We start from the raw sequence: 21,524 nt of genomic DNA on the forward strand, positions 1-21,524 counted from the left end.
TTATATTATAACAGTAATTCATACTTTATTTTACTGATATCAATTAATTATATTCAATTATAACCATTAATTTACTTGAAATTATTAAATTTTATCAGCACAAACTATAGCAAGCTCAAAAATTTCGATCCTGACTTTTTTTCAATGTAAAAAGTGACATGCCACAGACTAAGTAATTCGAGAATGCATGGTAATCCTCCAACAGATGGGAAACTACAGTTAAAAAAATAAATTTCACAGCTTGCATCTACACCCGCCAGGGTGCGCTGCAATTATTTTTACATAAACTGTAGCTTCAAGGGGATAGTTTGCTATAAAAAATGCAGCCAACTTGAGATTTAAGTTAGTACCAATTGCAAATTTTTATTTCTGCCCTCCGGCCGGAAAGTGGCAACTTTCTGGCCGCTGCGCTAAACAAAGTTGCCACATTCCGGCTACGTCGAGCAGAAAAATAGTATACACACATTGGCCAGTAAATAAGAAAGCCTCAGATCACATGTTTGCCAACCTCGGCTTCGCCTCGGCCAACAATTACATGTGATCTGAGACTTTTCTTATTTTACTGGCCTAGGTATGTAATATACTATTATCATTACAAAAAATACTGAAATCCGAACAAAAACAGTTTCACTGTAAAAAAAATCGCGCCAAGTCCACGTTCATAAGACTATTAAGAAAAAAAAAATTTTTTTTTTTTCTTTACAAAAAGATATAAAATAGAAAAATTAACAAATCCAAGTAACCGATATGATTGTATATGATTTTCGGAAATTAAAAAAAATTTTGTTTTAAATTTAAAAATTAAGAAAAAAATTTTAGAACGTACTTGGTGTGCGTCATTGTGTATTTAAATTTTTTTAAAGTCCTAGTAAATAGATTTTACGAATTTCATTAAAAGTAAAATATTTTGCAACCACGCACACTAAATATGTTCCAAAATTTTTTTTTTTAATTTTTAAATTTACAAAATTTTTTTTAATCTCCGAAAATCATATACAATCATATCGGTTACTTGGATTTTTTAATTTTTCTATTTTATATCTTTTTGTAAAGAAAAAAAAAAATTTTTTTTTTCTTAATAGTCTTATGAACGTGGACTTGGCGCGATTTTTTTACAGTGAAACTGTTTTTGTTCGGATTTTTATAATTTAGTAAACTGATATTTTATTATTCGTGATAAGAAATAATCATTTTAAGTATACAAACATTTTCGAAACATATTTATATTTACTTTTGATACCGGCGGTTTTCTCATATCGCTTATCTTGCTACTTATGTAGTCTTTAATTTTTTTTAACTCTACTTGAACTTTTTCAGGAGTTTTATTCAGTGACTCCAAATAGTGTTGGTAAATACCTTAAAAAATACAGTAACATTTATAGATTAGATTTTTAAAAAAATATCTTCACTTGAAAATCAATTATTACGACTAAAAAATATTTGTTAAATAAAAGTCAGATAAAATGTCAAAGTAGTTAACATACTTTTTACTACCAACAAACGGGTCGGATCTAAAGGTGGTTTTTGCGTCTCTTTCTTGTACCGATTTGATTTACCCCCACCTACACTGGAATCTAATAATTCCTGAGGGGAAAAAATCGGAATCAACATTTTCTTCACAAATTAAGATCCTGTCTTGGCTTTAAATTTTGCTGCGTCATAAGTAGCATTAGGAATATTAAAATATGGTGGATAAAACTTGTATCCCGGGTCAAAAAATTTAGTCTGTTTTATGATTAATAAAAATTTTTAATATTTTTCATTCAATTTAATTTTATTATGTGTATCTATTTTATATAAGAATTTAATCTGTTTTTGCCCGTACTATTCCCAATTCAGACCAATTTCAGATCATTTTTAATGTTATAATAAAATTATTTTCTATTGCTTCAAGACCAAAATCAGACTTTTTTTGTCATAATCATTTAACTGGTTTTGATCGCATCAAGGTCAAAAACAGACCAAAACGTTGCATAATTTTTAGTCAGTTTTTGATCTCCTGTAGACCAAAAACAGACCTTTTACGAATTAGATAGTAATAATAATAATAATAATATATTTATTTATTATTATTTCATTCATGTCCTCGAAGATCCTCTACAGGGCACAGCTTTTCATTCTCTGAAATTGAAATAGTGATTATTCACTATTTCGTAGTGCAATGTATATAAAGCGGTATTCTTTGCACTAACAAATAGTAAATACCGCTCATTAAATGATGCGTGAAAGTATAAAATTTAACATTAATCTTGTCATATCTTGTCAACATTTTAATCTTGTCGATGTATTCACATTGTAATAATTTTCCTGTAGTGACACGCAAAATCGTGAAGCGTTCCACATTTTTATAAATATAAATAATGCTGTGAAGCGGGAAAGAATAGAAGTTACGGTAATTATTACGTGAAGCGTTTCACATTCACGTAACAGGATATTGGTAGAAAAGGATTGAGAAAGGAATGTGGAGAGGATCATCTTAATGTGAGTTTATAGAATATGCGAGAAAAAATTATTAGATAGCTCGGACTGGGATTCGAACCCAGAACCTTCCGAAGACATGTCGGCTACTCTACCATTCGAGCTATCCGGTCTGTACTAAATTTCTTTTCGCTTATTCTATATACATTAAGCTACACCGCTGTACCCCAACTTGACGTCTATACAACGGCTTCTAAGTTATGTTAATTACTCTACTCGGCAAAACATCAACAAGTAGAGATCGTTACAAAAATTCTTAATCCTACAGTACCCTCATATGGAGCGTCTATACTGCAGTTTCTAACTAAGTCGCGCTGTCCACCGGACTCTCACGCTCTATCAAAATTCTTATTCCTGACGGTACCCTCTTATGGAGCGTCTATACCGCAGTTTCTAACTAAGTCGTGCTGTCCACCGGACCCTCACGCTCTATCAAAATTCTTAATCCTGACGGTACCCTCTTATGGAGCGTCTATACCGCAGTTTCTAACTAAGTCACGCTGTCCACCGGACCCTCACGCTCTATCAAAATTCTTAATCCTGACGGTACCCTCTTATGGAGCGTCTATACCGCAGTTTCTAACTAAGTCGCGCTGTCCACCGGACCCTCACGCTCTTAGACTGTCTGAACTACTCTACTCGGCAAAACATCAACAAGTAGAGAATGTACACACTCACACACACATATCTCGCACGATCTTCACACACATAACCCGCTCACACTCACACACACTGGCTCTACTTAACTTTTATTTTTGATTTATAAAATTAAACTCCAAAAATTACAACATTAATTTTTACTAAAATTTTCAGTCATTAGCTCGCAAATAAATCGTAAACCATTTTCACAACTAATAATTTAATTCTCAAAAAATCTACACTAAAAACCGATGCTTGAATTTATTCCAAATTATCCACGAGTTTAATACTCAACATTAAATAAATTTTTAGGAACAATATCGACGCAAAATTTTATTCCAATTTCAACTCGTAATTTTATTTCTTAAATCTTGAATGAATTCTTAAGAATATTTCTTAATAATATTCTGACTAATTTTTTGGGACTTAATCCACGCCGTTAAATATTTTTATAAATAATTCCAATAAAATAATAATTTTAGTCTTCAATAGTTCAATGTATAAATGACCACGTGGAATTTTTCGATTTATAAATAATTAATAAAACAAATTATCTCAATGTAAAATAAATTCACGAAAAATTATCCACGGGTATCCAATCTTATTTGCGTCGAAGTTCAGTAGCCAATTCTCAATAAATTATATTAAATAAATAATACTTTCTTGTAAGAATTAATATTAAATAATAATAATTCAATTGTTCTTACTAATAAATTATCACGTGAAATAATTGCCAGGAATTTGCGCGCTCAAAATGGACGCCGATGTTCGTTAGTGCGTAGCAAGCCTTGACCTCGGGTATACGAGCGGCGCTTGCCCGATTGTGAGCTGCCGATTGGAATTATTCTCGGTGTTCAGAAATTAATTAATATTTTATTAATAAAAAATGAATTTATTTAAGCCAATCTAGGATGTTAATGATTATTAACTGGCCGAATCAATAATTTAATTTCTCACGACTCCTAAACCCAAGAGGTCTAGAACATTTCTCGGGTATAAAATCCCCCAAGAGGAATGCTCACAATGCTAACGAATCAAATCAGTTAAAATAATTAATTATTATTGAGCAAATTATTATAAAAAATTGAATTATCAAAATTTAATTAATAATGAGAAGTAGTAAAATTGATGAGCCGGGTATACGACCCCCTTGGTTCATCAAAAATGTAAAAGTCTCAATACCTGGTTAAATTTGTGCTGAGGAAACTCTTTGTTCAAAACTGACTTCCTTCTTGAACTTTTTGGCTGCTGATGTTGTTGAACTGAGCACTGCACTACTTCTAACTCACCGCAGCTACGCGATCAGCCAAGAAACCTCAGACTTACCCCCACTTAACGCTAATGGGTCCCGAAGACCGAGACGCGCCAGTGCTGCGTCGAATAATTATCATGCGTGATCGGTTTTACCGATACAGGGTAAATTACCCTGTTACAATGTTTAGAAAAATAATTTGTTAACTAACAATTTTCTTCAATAAACAGTACCGAAAATTAATTTGTTTCATTAAATTCATTAAAACAAAAAAATTTATAAATATAATAATTGTAATTAATTTCTGTTTATTGTAAACTTTTTCTTTTATTATTTTGAAATAATGTTAAACTCAAAAATTTTTGGTGAATAATGAGGTATATTGAGTTAAATCATTGATAAGTTGAAATAATAAATTTTGTTCTATTATTAATTAATTAATTATTTTTTTCCTCCTATTCGGCCCTCTGTAACTTCATTTCTGTTGAGTTTAAAAAAAAAATAGATATCTACAATTTTGTAGAGAATTAAATATTCTGTAATATAGTTGAGACCGAAATTAAAAATAAATTTTATTTATGTAGTTATTTTAAAAATAAAAAAAAAGAAATTTCACAATGTTATTTAAATGGGAAAGGAGACCCTTACCCTCCTTGCGCCTACTCAATTTTTAAGATATTAAGCTTAAACTTTAGGAGAATTTTTTTTTATATTGAAGAAACTTTTAAGATATCAATACTGTCATTCTAATACGTCGTATCCCACATTTAGAAAATTTTACAGCAGACGGTAAAAACGATTCATTTTTAGCATTGATTAAATGGGATTCGACTGACGAAAATATTCATTATCAAACTATTTGACCTTTAATAGTAGATTACACTCCTAGGGAAGTAAAGTAAGAAATGTCTCAGATCACATGTAATTGTTCGCTGAGGCGAAACCGAATTAGAATGGCATCATTGACATGTTTAATAGAAAAAAAAAAAAAAAAAGTTATTTTGACACAGTCTAATATACATTTTGGTATTGAGAAGGATTCAGAAAAATTCACGAACTCGAATTCATATTAATTAATCTCAAGTCAACGCATAATCGGAAATGTGAAACGTTTTTGGTATTGAGAAGGATTCAGAAAGATTGAAAACTCTCAATTCATTTAAATCTTTTTCAATCCTACTCGTAACCCGAAAATGTGGAACTTTCTTGTTATTGAAAAGGATTCAAAAAGATTAAAAATATCAATTCATTTGAATCTTTTTCAATTCATGAGGAATTCAAAAATTCTTATATTATTTTAAGCGTTATGTAAAGATTTTTTCTTTACACATTTAATTAATTATATTAAAAAATTGATAATAATTTTCTTTTATTTTTAATTGTTATGTCCGAATTAATTATAATTAAATAATTATTGGTAGAGTGGGCCTTGAGGAGGCTCGGACACATTTTCAAATAGAGTTTCTCTTGTAGACAAGCTACAAGAGTTTTATTTTTATTGTGGGTTTCGAACGCCTCCCGGTAACCAGGAGTTCCAACGGCGAACTTAAAGGGAAGTCGATAACAAATACTGAACTCACAGTCGTCCTTTATGAATTTTTCACCTGATTTGAATTTAAATTGTCTGATCGGTAAGTCCTGGATTGGCTTCTCCTCCTTCTCTCGTGGTGGAGATCGGAGTAGTGGAAGAGGTTCAGGATCTTAATTTAGAATGAAGTGAAGCACGAAGTTCTGGTTTTTATAATTTATTAAATTTCAGTAGAACCTCGTTAAGTCGAACCTCGACAAGTCGAAAACCTCCTTAACTCGAAGAAATGTTTCATCCCCTTCCCTCCAAGCCCCAAAACCTCCGTTGCTCGAAATTTTTAACCTCTATAAGTCGAAATGATTAGTGAGTCCCTACAATTTATTTATGTACATATTTTCCCTCCATAACTCGAAAAATAAAATTTTACCTCTGTATCTCGAACATAGCAATGTTTTATTTTATAACATCTACAACTTGATTGTTTGAGACTTTTAATACCTTTAAGAATTTGCCGACAGTGTAAGTATACACTGATAAAAAAATTAATTTGACTCAAGAGCCACGTTACCTCAAAATTTATAAAAATGAATCTCAACCTCTTTATGTCGAATCAAAATCTGCCTAAGTCGAAACCCTCTATAACTCGAAAACTCTATAACTCGAATTTTTTTGCCTCTCCCTTGGAGTTCGAGTTATAGAGGTTCTACTGTATTTGCCCTATGGGCGAGATGCACTCAATGTACACTATTTCACTTATGTACACTATGCACACTCAATGTACCCGTACTGAAAAAAAATATACGCCGCATATACGGGGGCAAAAAATAGTATGTGACGCATATATTTTATATGTGCGACGTATATGTATTTTTGTCAGCATATATGCGCAAATATATTTTTTCACTGTGGGTACACTATTTCACTTAAACTATACACTTATAATTATGTTTTAACAGTTTTGAATGTTTATTAATAAATGAGTTCGTGACCGGAGTGACGACTCCGGCAGACACTTAAATTCGCCGTTAATTAAGTAATAGATCGAAAGTTTATAATTTGGATAAATGTATCACTGCGGACAACGGGGCCCTCGATACGGCTCGTAAATCACACTGTCGTTGTTCGTAGAAGATATAAATTAAAAATCGAATTGAGATCAATTTAGATTTTGTATACGTGACCGAGTGCTGTATACTGCTTCATACGTAACACGGTACGAAGACACACACGGGTTCTACGAGGATACTTTCCCTCGTATTCTTTGATAAAAGACTGAACATTTGATCCGTGGTGTTTGGTGGTTTTTATACACCCGGATCGTGATTTTTGGAGGGGAGTTAAATTTTGTTATTGGTCTAAAATTGCAAATTTGACCAATAACGTGGGTAGTGTGCTCATTTCTTAATCAAGGTGTTGTCCGAGTGATTGCCAAAATTTATAAAGTGCAAGAGTTGCACTTTTCGTCGACAGGGGAGAGACCCTGTGTGTTATATGAGGCAATGCCGGATGTAACATAATTATAGTATAAATTTTTCGAGTGTGAAAATTGTCTCTCGTTTGGCTCTTTGTAAGAGGCCCGGGGAAATTCCCGCAATAAGTTTAGGGCCCAGATACATTAAAGGCATTAGAATCCAAATAGATAGAAAAAAAAATTAGGAAAACGGTTGACCCTGAAGGCCATCCCTGCAACTTCCCGCCAACTCTATACCTAAACGCTTGAAATTGCACTTATGACGTTTTTGAGCTCTTCGAGCTCATAAATACAATTTGTGTGTTATTTTGAGCTCTCCGAGCTCAAAAAATAGCTTTTGTATGCTTTTGAGCTCTTCGAGCTCAGAAGTTTAATAGAGGTTTGATAAAATACTATTTTTTGAATTTTCAAATCGCAATAACTTATGAATGAATGAACCGGTTTTCACGCGGTTGGTAGCATTCAACGCAGTTTCTTAAGTTTCATGAAGAATCTTTAAGTTTAAATTGATCGAACAAAAAATTTCGGAGTAATTCCGAAAAAACACTTTTTTCGGTTTTCTTTCGTTCACGCTATCTCTCGAACGAATCAACTGAATTTGACCAGATTAGCGATGATCAATATGGTTTTTCAAGTTCAAAGGCGGATTAGTTTTTGGAGTTGATCGATGAAGCCGTTTACAAGTTATTCCAAAAAAACCACTTTCAAAAAAAAATTTTTTCCGATTTTTTTTTAGATTTCTCATAATTTCTCAAAATCTATCGGTCCGAATCGATTCAAATTCATAGAAAATCTAAGTTTGAGGGAACTCTTTAGACCACCGTTTGGTAGATTCCGATCGGTTCAATCGTTCAAAAGTTATAAGCGATTCACATACTTACACACACACACACACACACACACACACACACACACACGCACACGAGCGGAGATATGGGCAGACTTATTAAAGCAGAAGACCTACCGGCGAAAGATCGCAGCAGTACAGCGGCGAGGCGCTCTCAGGGTTGCCTGTGCCTACCGCACAGTTTCCGAAGCGGCTGTATTGGTCATTGCAGGAGCCGCGCCCATCGACCTATTAGCGTTCGAAAGAGCAAAACTCTATGACGCTAAAGACAGTGATGATAACATGAAGGACGCAAGAACGAGGATAAAGGCGGAAACGCAGCAAGAGTGGCAGGACCGATGGACATCGGGAGAGACGGGCAGATGGACGGCGCGCCTGATCCCAAACATCAACGTCTGGCTCTCTCGGAAGCACGGGGGTACGGACTTCTTCCTGACCCAGCTATTGACGGGACATGGGCAGTTTAATGCCTATCTTTTCAAGATGGGTTTGCACAGCACACCAACGTGTAAATACTGCCCGGATAAAATCGACGACGCCGAACACACATTCTTCGAGTGTGCTCGATGGAAGGACTACAGAAGAAGCACCGAAGAGATCATAGGCACCAGGCTCTCCCCCTCAAGCCTGGTGACCTATATGATCAAACAAGAGGAAAACTGGTCAGCTGTTGCAGTTTATGCACAGCACCTCCTGAAAGACAAAATCGCAGAAAGGGACCAGTAGCCAGGAGTAGGCGTCGTGAGACGCAGCACGACTGGATTGAAGTAATGCTAACGCGGTTCCAATCCAGTCCTCCCCGTACCATCTAGGGATGTTTTTTTTAGTGGGTAAAAATCTCCACACTACCGACTATCGATATCTGCCGGAAGATGGGCGGCAGAGTTAACGATACCGGTGTCTTTTGAAGATCTTTCTTTGTACGTCTTTACAAAAAAAAAAAAAAAAAAAAAAAAAAACACACGCACACACACACACACACACACACACACACACACACACACACACACACACACACACGCCCGTCGGAAGAAGCCAAACGCCCACCGGGCGCGTCCCCAGGTAGCGGATATGGGGGGTCCTAACCGGTCGTAAGATCGGCAGATTGGGGCGAAATAAAATAGCCCTCGCGGACCAAATCAGGCATCGGAGCTGAAGAGTAACAGCCACCGTCCGTGTATCCTTGTGAGTCGGAGAAAGCTCGCTGTTTTTCGGAGCAGAGGGTAAGAGCGAAATAAAATAGCTCTCGCGGTAAAAAACGAAAGCTCCCCTTTCAGCAGCAAAGGTTGGTCACACCATCTGACCTAGGGTCACGTACGCAAGCGGATACGGTGACGCTGCTCGAAAGAGATGTGCGAAATGATCCTTATAGCGCGGTGTACGTGGTAACTCCCGGCATCTACGTGCCGCACCCACGGGAGCAAGAGGAAGCCGATGAAGGAAGCAGGTGCAGGGTCGAAGCGGTTGAGATTTCCCGCTTCAATGACCGAAAGCTCTTATAGCAATGGAGGTAGCTGTAAGAGTGATCACCCCTCCTCTTCCGGAAGCATCGCGTTCGGAGACGACCTTTTGTTTTGGAGTATCACTCAAAATCATGGAAGAAACAAAAAAACAAGAAAAGGACAGGAGTAATAGTGGGCCTCACGCCCAAGAAGCAGCGATTACAGCAAGCGCTGAGATGAAGCGGACGCAAGCTCTGGAATGCCTCGAAAAGCTGACCAGCGAACTGCATGAGTTTGTCCAATCAAAGGTCAATATCCATAAAGAGGTAAAGGCCAAGGCAACCGGGGTAGTTAACGCCCTTCGAAGGTTTAAAAAACTGGACGAAGAATGGCAGTCACCTCGACGACTCACTCCTCGTCTTACGCCGGAAAAGAGCAGTCAACTTACTGTGGAGATCGAAGAATCAATGGACACCGGAGGTGATGGTGATGGTGAATATGATGCTAAAGACGAAGGTCATACTTCCAACAAGTCTAACAAGAGGAAGGACCGAAACTCCCCAGATGGAATAGATGGGCGATTGACGAAGAGAAAGGACTTGAAACCAAGTCCTCCGAAAAACGTGATGAAGCAGAACGCCGAAAAAAAAGACGCGACTGATTGGAAAGATGTTCACACAAGGAAAGAGAAATGGAGGCTAGCCAAAGAACAACTTCCAAAGGAGCCTTCAAAGAAGCCCAGGCCGGAGCCTAAGCACAAAAAACCGCTCAAATGGATCAGACCCGACGCACTGATCATCCGCCCGGCCGAGAAAGCAAAGTACGCCGAGATTCTACGTCGCATAAAGAAGGACATCCCTAATGAGCAGGTTCACACAACGGTGGACAAGATCAACAAGACCAGAAGCGGGGACTTGCTGATTACGATTTCACGGAAGAGCGTGGACAAAGGCCAAGGCCTGCAACAGACCATCGCAAACATTCTTAAGGAGGAGGCCAAAGTGATCTGCAAAGGACCAGAAGAAGACATCGAGATCCGAGACCTAGATGACACCACAACAAAGGAGGATATTCAGGCTGTCCTGCATACGGTAACCAAGGATCTCTGCGAAATACCACCAGAGACAATTAAGATCCGCAAAGCCTACAGAGGTACCTAAACCGCTGTCGTGACACCACCGGCTGCAGCAGCTCAGAAGATATTAGAAGGAAGCGGTAAAATCCGAATTGGCTGGGTCAACTGCCGAATTAGAGCCACGAGGAAACCTACCCAATGTTACAAATGCTGGCATTTCGGGCACCACGGATCCCAGTGGAGAAGTAAGACAGATCGATCCAAGCTATGCATCAGATGCGGCCAAAAAGGACACAAGATTGCGGACTGTAAAAACCCAGCGAAGTGTGTATTATGCGCGGAAAATAAGAGCGCAGAGAACATTGCCCGTCACGCTGGCACATACAGGTGCCCGGTATACAAAGAGGCACTCCAGAGAATGACAAGCAAGCAAACATGAGGATATTACAGCTTAACCTCAATCACTGTGAAGCCGCGCATGACCTGCTCGTGCAGACCGTGCGTGAATTAGAGCTTGATTTAGTAATAATAGCAGAGCCATACAGACACCTGAATAACCAACCTTGGGAAACTGACAGCAACACCAAGGCTGTCATCTGGTCCTGTGGCAAACTTACTTTCCAGATCATAGTGAGCAATGGACGTGGTCCTTCTCAACATCGGTGAGACACCAACATATACCAAGGGAGAGGCTAGTTCGATAATAGACCTCACATTCGTCAGCAGCAGCTTATTGAAAGGAAACTATTTTTGGGAAGTCTTAAACACCTACACCGCCAGCGACCATAGTGCAATACTTTGGGAAATATCGGCCAGAAGTAACGGACGCCATTGTAGCATCTGATGAAAAAAATAATTCTGAGACGAAAAGTCCTTAGCCATTTTTTAATTAGACGCATAAATAATTAATTATTAATTAAAGTAACGTCGCTTTATGCGTTAGAGAGAGAGCGTCAGTGTCCAGTAAAGTATGTGGCGAACAAAGACACAACTAACTGTATTCCAGTAGCTGTGTCTGATATCGGAGAAAAAAGGGCAGCTCACAAGGAAATGGAGCATAGTCTCTTTTTCCATCTGCTGGCAAAACTGGCAGTGCTTTAGGGGTCTTAATTTGTGCAATGAGCGATCTAAAAAAATTTGGCAGGCGTATTTGCTGGCGAGGTGCAACTGTACCAGAGGTTTAAGTAGATGGTGAGGTGTGGACTCTAATTCTCGCAGAACTTTGTATAGAGGATAATCCAAAACAAATTGACAGGCACTCGAGCGTTTGTAGCGGAGGAGATCTAGATCTTTATGATAGTTTTTGTACTTGCTTAGAAGATATTATTTTCGGGTTTTCCAGTGTGTGGCATCAAGGTTGCTTAACATTGAGGATTCTTGTATGCAATCGAGAACGTCCTTTATTTGCTGGACCCAGTTGTGGTGGCTGGAGTTGAAAGTGTCTTTTAGTGTATTTAAGCGATGAAAACATATTATCGGAAGTCTGGAGTTGTCCATCTCAAGGATTTTTATCACCCATTTTAATGCTAGATTAAAGATGTCCACCGCGACATGTTGGATATTTAGTTCGAGTCTGATAGCATAGTTTGGAGTAACCGGTCACGGTTTCTTTAGAGAATACAAATTCAAGTATGGACATACGGATAGTAAATTCTGCGACGAGTGTAGGGAGAATGGATTAGGAGAAAGGGTCGACAACGTGGAGCACTTAATGCTCAAATACCATGAGTACGAGCCTCAACGCGAGGTGCTCAAGGACATATTGGGTGGGAACGCGGAGTGGGCGAGCGTTGCACGTGCGATTGCCACATCCCAAAGTAACTTCAAGCTTTTAAAAGGTTTCAGTAAAGTACTAATGTGCTGCAAACTCCAAACCCAACTAGCTAACGACAACGCGACTAGGGACGAGACTCAATAGACATCCACCTAGGTAGAGTCGGAGCGCCTAGGCACAAGTGATATGCTCCACACAATTGTGAGGACAGTATAAAGCTTTGGATGACTACCGTAGAATAAGTTAGGGAAATGACCACAAACAACACAAGTGCCCGGGCACCTCACACACGCAAACACTTACACGTAGAATCATATTTTACACCCAACACATTATACAAACAACATGGTCTTCTATCAACTCCGCCTCCCCGTGGTCCCCGCTGGATACTACTCATATTCTGTGGGTACATCTCGATGTGCCCACAGGGAATGAATTGCCAGAGGAGTCGATGAGAGTTGCACACACAATTGTACGCAACTCTTGCAGCTGTTCAATGAATGTGTATAAACACAAGAGAGCAGCGGTTTTTCCTTGTCCGCGATCTTGGCTGTGTTTTCGTTATGGTGAGGGTAGAACAAATATACGTGCGTGTATAGCTCTTTTGAGCCCAGGAAACGGCCTCTTCGGGGGTAGGCGAAAGCCTCGCCATATATTCTTCTATATAGATTGGAAGTGACGAACCCAGTCTTCGATCAAAATATTGCACTTTCTGGGTGAGAATCTCCGGGCCGAGTTCACTGCAGACCAGAAGTCTGAATAGTTAGGGAGCCAGTGGGAATTTAGGTATGTGATCTGCTTATTGCTGCCGATTATACAGAATGAAGTTTACGTCGATACTAGTAAAGGACTTCATCAATCTAGATAGCTCTGCGTTTGTGAAGAGTCGAATTTCTAAATTACAAAAAAAAAGAGCTCTTGTAAACAATGTGTTCACATCTGCAAATTGTAACACGTAAACTTCAAATGAATTTTAAGTCACTCATACAAGTTGCAGACATTGGAATTTTTAGGTAGATTTCTAAAGAAATCTAACTATTGCATTAGTCCTCAAGGTGAAATTTTCACCTGATTTTACTATCATATGTTATAATTAGTCGAGTAGGTTCCAAAAATACAATTGGTTGAAAAATTTATATATATATATATACTAGCAGCCACCCGCCCGCTTCGCTGGGCACACTATTAATTTTAATCTTTATTTCTTATATTAACTAAAATATGTATATTTTCTTATCGATAAATGAAGTGAATTTTCAAAATTTTTAGTCAGGAAAAATAGTACCAGTCAATGCATTTGTCATACACAGATTTCCGCATCACCCATGAGGTACTGTGTATTGGGATGCGTCCCCGTTATTTAACGTGGCGGAATCCCCAGGAGGCCTACACCACAAAAAAAAACTCAGCTTTTACTTTTTACAAAAATTTATTTCTCGTAATGAACACAAATGTAACAATCACTCAATACTTATCAATGAATAAAATTAACAGTTTTATACAGTTACTAACTTAAAACTTCCTTGTAAACAATGTTTTTCGTCTTTTTTTCTGGTTGAAGAATAATCAAGTTGTCCGGTGAACTGACTCTTGAGCATGCCACGTAAAACTGACCATGAGAAAAACAATCATGTCTCAAATCTACACCAGCTAATTTTAAACTCTGCCCCTGCGCTTTATTGATAGTCATAGCATAGCAAACCCTAACAGGAAATTGTAGACGTTTGAAGTTGAAATGGAAGTCAGATGGAACCAAAGGAATTCTTGGAATAAATACGACTTCTCCTTTATGTTTACCTGTTAAAATTGTAGCTTCAATAATATTTTTATGTAAATTTTTCACTTGTAGTCTGGTACCGTTACATAGTTTTGGAGGATTCAAATTGCGCAGTAACATTATTGGTGCTCCAATTTTAAGATTGAGAATATGAGATGGTATTCCAGGTGGATTGAGTGTATGTAAGAACTCGACAGGATAATGGACAGCATCATCAACTTCTACGACTGTATCAATAGATTTATACTTCATTTGATTAGTTGATAGCTTTTCCAGAAGAAAGTTGTTAATGCTATTTGCTGAATCATTCGTTGGAGTCAGAATAGCTCTTTCTTTTAGCCATGAAGAGTGATTAACTCCAATTTTATTGATATCTGGGTATATTTTATCAGTTAATGTAGTTAAATCATCAACAATATCACCTAGGTTATCCGGAATACTTATTCGTCCGTCAACTTCTGAAATTTGTCCATTCCCTATATCAATGAGTAACTTTGAAAATTCTTCTGCTCTCAAATCATGTTGCGTATGAACGCGCATATTAATTTTCAAAGACAGTACGTTAACATGAGGCCATAAAACTGAGGATTTGAGACAGGCTTTGACTTCATCTGCACGTGTACCTCGTGGTACAACAGGTAAAGTTTGTCTGAAGTCACCAGCTAAAACAACAGTTATTCCACCCATTATTCGGTCACTATTTCTTATATCCTTAAGAGTTCTGTTGAGAGCTTCAATAGCATTTTTGTGAGCCATAGTGCATTCATCCCATACTATCAGTTTTGCTTCTCTGATAACGTGAGCCATATCACTCTGCTTAGAAATATTGCATAGAATATTATCAGAATGATTCATTTCAAGAGGTAATTTAAATGTCGAGTGAGCTGTTTTGCCTCCGTCAATTAAAGTAGCCGCAATTCCTGAAGAAGCAACAGCAATAGCAATACTTTTTTCACTTCTAATTTTCGCAAGCAACAAATTAATCAAGAATGTTTTTCCCGTTCCACCAGGAGCATCAAGGAAGAACAATCGTCCAGAATCAGAAACGACACTATTCAATATAGATTCATATGCTTCTTTCTGTTCTTTATTCAGTATCGGAACACTTTTTATCACTTCTTCGGTTAACTTAGCAGTGTCATAAGCTAATTCATTTGAATATTGTTGATTAATAATAACAGATTCTTGTTCTCGAGATGGTGAAGTGAGTCCAAATTATAAAAGAGTCTTACCTTACATAGCAATGACCATATCTTCAAGATTAATCAAACATTGATTGTAAACAATATCAAGATCTAACTCAGAGTTTTCACGATTCCTACTCATTCGTTTTTTAATGTCGTCCGTAAAATTATCTCGATATTTATCCCATAATTTAATCGGATCTCCAACTTGGCAAAAAACTAACATAACAGCAAACAATTCACGTATTTTGTACGATGAATTAGAAATTGAGACTTCTGCTAAAGTTTGATCCCAATGAGCATCGTCTTCGAGCAATCCCATTACTCTGCAAGCTTCTTGAAATGTAGGATAGATTACATCTTTTATAGTTCTTAAAGCCGTAAATGACTCTGGACCGCGAACTTTATGCAAAAGAAGACGGAGATAATAACATTCAGTATTGGTAGAATGGAAAGTATACACTCTGCCTAAAACATGATCTTTTTTTATACCTAAATAACCTGGCACAATTTTTCCTTGTTTTCTTCTGTGAAACTGGTATTTTCTCCAGACATAATAAGCTGGAACTTCACAATATAATAATTTTTTCGCAAAATTGTCCACTTTACAGAGTCAAAAAAAGCCATAAGTGTTGTTTTGGAATTGTTGATCTGATTGAGTATATTATTTTCGTGAGTATATTATTGTTGACGTTTTGAGGTCCTAGGAAGTCTCCCCGAATGTTTCCGCGGTGATGTCCATATATCTTTATGTATGTGTGTGTGTGTGTGTGTGTGGTCGTATGTAAACCTCTTATAACTTTTGAACGGCTCGATCGATTTGATCGCGGTTGGTGCCATCCGAAAGGGCTCGACTAAACTAAGATTTTAAATACAATTTAGACCGATTCGAACCGGTATATTTTGAGAAATCTCAAAAATACTACAAAAAAAATTTTTTAAATGTGGTTTTTATAGAATTACTTTTAAACGACTACTGATCAATTCCAAAAACTCATCAGCTCTCAACATCAAGAAACCACGTCGATCGCCGCTAGCCCGGTCACAATCTATTCATTCTTTTTAACTTCCCGCTAAAAATCTCAGATTTTCAAAAATCGGGAAGTTATTGTTTTCACCCCGTTTTGCAAAAATCGAGTTTTCATCAGATCTCGACGTTTGAAGGTCACAGGAAGCTTCCCTGACTATCCCCGCGAGGTTGTCACTATGTCTGTATGTATGTGTGTGTGTGTGTGTGTGTGTGTGTGTGTGTGTGTGTGTGTGTGTGTGTGTGTGTGTGTGTGTGTGTGTGTGTGTAAGTATGTGAATCACTTATAACTTTTGAACGGTTGAACCGATTTCATCGCGGTTGGTGCCATTCGAAAGGGCTTCGCCAAACTTAGATTTCCTGAGAATTTGAACCGATTCGGACCGATAGATTTTGAGAAATTTTGAAAAATCTCAAAAAAAATTAGAAAAAAATCATTTTTGAAAGTGGTTTTTTTGGAATATCTTTTAAACGGCTCGATCGATCAATTTCAAAAACTGATTAGCTCTTAACGTCAAAAAACCACGCCGATCGGCGCTAATCCGGTCAAAATCGGTTGATTCGTTCGAGAGATAGCGTGAACGAAATAAAACCGAAAAAAACCGAAAAAACTGTTTTTTTCACATAACTTCGTCATTTCTCCTCGGATCGTTTTTGATGATATAGAATAATTTCAGAGGTTAAAAAACCGCGTCGATTGCCGCCAAAAACGTGGAAATCGGTTGATTAGTTCGAGAGATATCCTCGACGAAATATTTGGAAATAAGGATTTTTTCAACATAACTTCGACATTTTTTGGAATAACTTTCAAACAGCTCTACCGATCGATTCCAAAAACTAATCAGCTCTTAACATCATAAAACCACGTCGATTGCCACCAAGCTGGTCAAAATCGGTTGATTCGTTCGAGAGATATCGTGAACGAAAGAAAACCGAGAAAAGTGTTTTTTCAGAGTTACTCCGAAATTTCTAGTTTGACCAATTGAAACTTAAAAATTATTTATAAGGCTTAAAAAACTACGTAGAATGCCGCCAACCGCGTAAAAATCGGTTCATTCATTCAAAAGTTATTGCGGTATGAACTTTCAAAAAATAGTGTTCCATGAAACTTCTATCAGACTTTTGAGCTCAAAGAGCTCAAAAGCATAGAAAAGGTATCTTTTTGAGCTCGGAGAGCTTAAAACAACACACAGATTGTACTTTTGAGCTCGAAGAGCTCAAAAAAGCGGCCAGGTATTAACGGAATCAGCGGGAAGTTGCAGGGATCGCCTTTAGGGTCAACCGTTTTCCTAATTTTTTTTTTAGTTATCGTTGTCGAAAAAAAAACAGAAAAAAATGTTTTTTCGGAATTACATCGAAATTCCTACTTCGATCGATTAAAACTCAAAGACTCTTTATGAGGCCTAAAAAACTGCGTTGAATGCCACCAACCGCGTAAAAATCGATTAATTCATTCAAAAGTATTTTGGTTTTAAAATTTAAGAAATAATGTTATATTAAACTTTTACCAGATTTTTGAGCTCGGAGTAAGTACAATTTTGAGCGCTTAAATATAAAATTAACGGGAAGTTGCAGGGATAGCCTAGAGGGCCAACCGTTTTTCTATTTTTTTTCATAATATTACTTTTTTAAACCATTTTAGAATCTTACAATTATGGGTTAATTTTGACCTATAACTTTCAGAAGAAAAATGATTAACTAACCAATAGTTTAGACTGAATCGACCTGGTAGAAAATTTGAAATCAAAATATATTTGCCTAACATTATATAGAATAATACTGTAGATGATTTATAGAATATTAGTATTTAATAACTTTCTACTTTTATTCTAATGATTCTTCTGAATTTAATTGACAACTGAATTTGTTATTACAATTTATTCATTTTGACAGTTATTATAGCATCGGTTACCATGGTAATGGTAACCATAGTAACGGTAACCATGGTAACGATAACCATGGTAACGGTAACCATGGTAACGGTAACCATGGCAACGGTAACCATGGTAACGATAACCATGGTAACGGTAACCATGGTAACGGTAACCATGGCAACGGTAACCATGGCAACGGTAACCATGGCAACGGTAACCATGACAACGATTACCATGGCAACGGTTGTGGGGGAGGATACAGTGGGGTTGAGTTCTATAATTGATAGTTGCCACTGATGGTTTCTTAGATTGGAGAATCAAAATGATATTTTTCCCCAAAAAAAAAAGAGAGTGAGATAGGGAAGGAGGAAGAAGGCACGGGAGGGGAGGGCAAGAATGAGAGGGAGGGGAGGGGGTAGCATACGTGATGGTTGACGAAAAATCAAATTTGGCTAGGAATTGCGCAAAATCCCTTCTTATCTCTCGTCTACGGTGAAAAAGGAGTACCTATGCCAAATTTCAAATGAATCGGTCCAATAGTTTCGGAGATCTGGTGATGAGTCAGTGGTATTTCGCTTATATGTATATATATATATATATATACTAGCTGATACCCACCCGCTTCGCTGGGCATACAATAAAATTTTATGTTGTAACCTAGATGAAAAATATAAACAAAATGATTAATTTCAAAAAGATAATTAATATAAATTTTGAATTAGAGAAAAGTGATTGTTTATGATAACCGGTGTTAGCGAGTATTAAATATATGAGAAAAGTATTTTATTATTAATAATCAATCAATCAATGGGTCAGTTAGTCAGTAAATCTGTCATTAGACAGATTTCCGCATCACCCATGACGTACTGTGTAGTGAGATGCGTTCCCATTATAATAATGTTATCCTAAACATTTAGTCTAGACCGGATAGGTCAAATGGTAGAGTAGCCGACATGTCACCGGAAGGTTCTGGGTTCGAATCCCTGTCCGAGCTATCTGAATTTTTTCTCGCATATTCTGTAAACTCTTATTAAGAAGGTCCTTCCTATTTCTTTCTCAATCTCTTCCTCCTCCATTATTCTGTTACGTGAATGTTGGAACGATTCACGTAATAATTATCCGTAACTCCTATTCTTTTCCGCTTTATAGTATTATTTAATTTTAAAAATGTCAATAACTTTTTTAATTTTAAAGAAATGTTAATAATAAAATACTTTTCTCATATATTTAATACTCGCTAACACCGGTCATCACAAACAATCACTTTTCTCTAATTCAAAATTTATATTCATTATCTTTTTGAAATTAACCATTTTGTTTATATTTTTCATCTAGGTTACACCATAAAATTTATTGTATTCCTATCGAAGCGGGCGGGTATCAGCTAGTTATTAATAAATTCATAACAAATTAAGTGGTATTAAAAAATATATTTATTATTACTCATTTTATTAGAAATTATCTTAAATCGACCGTTTTTTATAATAATTTAACGATATCGTTGTAAAATTTTAGAGAAGACGCATCAGACACAATTTACCATTTTAATTTTAATCATTAAAATCAGTATAATCATTTAACAATATCAACTTGATAATATTTATGTTTAATTTATCTGTGTTATGATATAATCGAGTTCATCCTTCATGATTATTCCAATACATATAAGTTATTTCAGTTATTAATGATTTAGCTATTCTTTCTTAAAAAACGTATGATTATGAATTCCTACTGTCCCAACAGTCAATCGATAAAATTTAAAATCAATCATTTTGACAGTTATTATAGCAACGGTAACCATGATAACGGTAACCATGGTAACGGCAACCATGGTAACGGTAACCATGGCAACGGTAACCACGGCAACGGTAACCATGGCAACGGTAACCACGGCAACGGTAACCATAGCAACGGTAACCATGGCAACGATAACCATGACAATGGTAACCATGGCAAAGGTTGATTAGCGTGGGTGGTTGTAGGGGGGTTGAGTTCGATAATTTACGGGTGCCACTGATGGTTTCTTAGATTAGAGGGTCAAAATGATATTTCGCTCCCAAAAAAAGAGAGAGATATAGGGAAGGGGAAAGATTATAGGGCACGGGAGGGGAGGAGAAGAATGAGAGGGAGGGGAGGGGAGGGCATATGTGATGGTAGACGAAAAATTCATTTTGGCTAGGAATTGCGTAAAATCCGTTCTTAGTGAGCGTCTACATCACGAATGGAGTAACTATGCTAAATTTCAAGTCAATCGGGCGAATAGTTTCGGAGATCTCGTGATGAGTGAGTGGTATTTCGCTTATATATATATAGATTTAGCTATTCTTTCTTAAAAAACGTATGATTATGAATTCCTACTGTCCCAACAGTCAATCGATAAAATTTAAAATCAATCATTTTGACAGTTATTATAGCAACGGTAACCATGATAACGGTAACCATGGTAACGGCAACCATGGTAACGGTAACCATGGCAACGGTAACCACGGCAACGGTAACCATAGCAACGGTAACCATGGCAACGATAACCATGACAATGGTAACCATGGCAAAGGTTGATTAGCGTGGGTGGTTGTAGGGGGGTTGAGTTCGATAATTTACGGGTGCCACTGATGGTTTCTTAGATTAGAGGGTCAAAATGATATTTCGCTCCCAAAAAAAGAGAGAGATATAGGGAAGGGGAAAGATTATAGGGCACGGGAGGGGAGGAGAAGAATGAGAGGGGGGGAGGGGAGGGCATATGTGATGGTAGACGAAAAATTCATTTTGGCTAGGAATTGCGTAAAATCCGTTCTTAGTGAGCGTCTACATCACGAATGGAGTAACTATGCTAAATTTCAAGTCAATCGGGCGAATAGTTTCGGAGATCTCGTGATGAGTGAGTGGTATTTCGCTTATATATATAGATAGATATATATATATATATATATATATATATATATATGTAATATAACCAGCCTTGTCATCAGGATATCTCAAAAAGATTTCAACCGATCTTGATGAAACTTGGTACACATATTCTTTGGGTAATTACCGAGGTCGAGTTTGAAGATGAGCAAAATCGGTCAATTAGTTTATAAATGGCGGCCATTTAAAATTTTCAAAATTTTGTAAATTTTAAGTTTTGTAACTTTAACCATGAATAACTTTTGACTG

At 36.9% G+C, this 21,524-nt stretch overlaps 1 protein-coding gene across 1 annotated transcript; it reads right to left on the reverse strand.

The window, feature by feature from the left end:
• Positions 1-14,013: 14,013 nt before the first annotated feature.
• LOC123265508 (ATP-dependent DNA helicase RRM3-like) lies at positions 14,014-15,789 on the reverse strand. Its single transcript, XM_044729303.1, has 2 exons — positions 15,555-15,789; positions 14,014-15,428 (listed from the first exon to the last, which is right to left on the reverse strand). Exons 1-2 carry the CDS (start codon positions 15,787-15,789, stop codon positions 14,014-14,016), a joined length of 1,650 nt encoding a protein of 549 aa, XP_044585238.1.
• Positions 15,790-21,524: the final 5,735 nt, after the last annotated feature.

This window comes from Cotesia glomerata, linkage group LG5 (assembly GCF_020080835.1).
Source record: "Cotesia glomerata isolate CgM1 linkage group LG5, MPM_Cglom_v2.3, whole genome shotgun sequence".
NCBI classification, from domain to species: domain Eukaryota; kingdom Metazoa; phylum Arthropoda; class Insecta; order Hymenoptera; family Braconidae; genus Cotesia; species Cotesia glomerata.

What these genes read in the sequence shown, in the direction of transcription:
- LOC123265508 (XM_044729303.1), bottom strand. Translation starts at nt 15,789, where the DNA reads ATGGGATTGCTCGAAGACGATGCTCATTGGGATCAAACTTTAGCAGAA. An exon ending in TGATATTGTTTACAATCAAT is followed by an intron (nt 15,429 to 15,554) that starts GTTTGATTAATC and finishes CAAATGAATTAG; the next exon opens with CTTATGACACTGCTAAGTTA.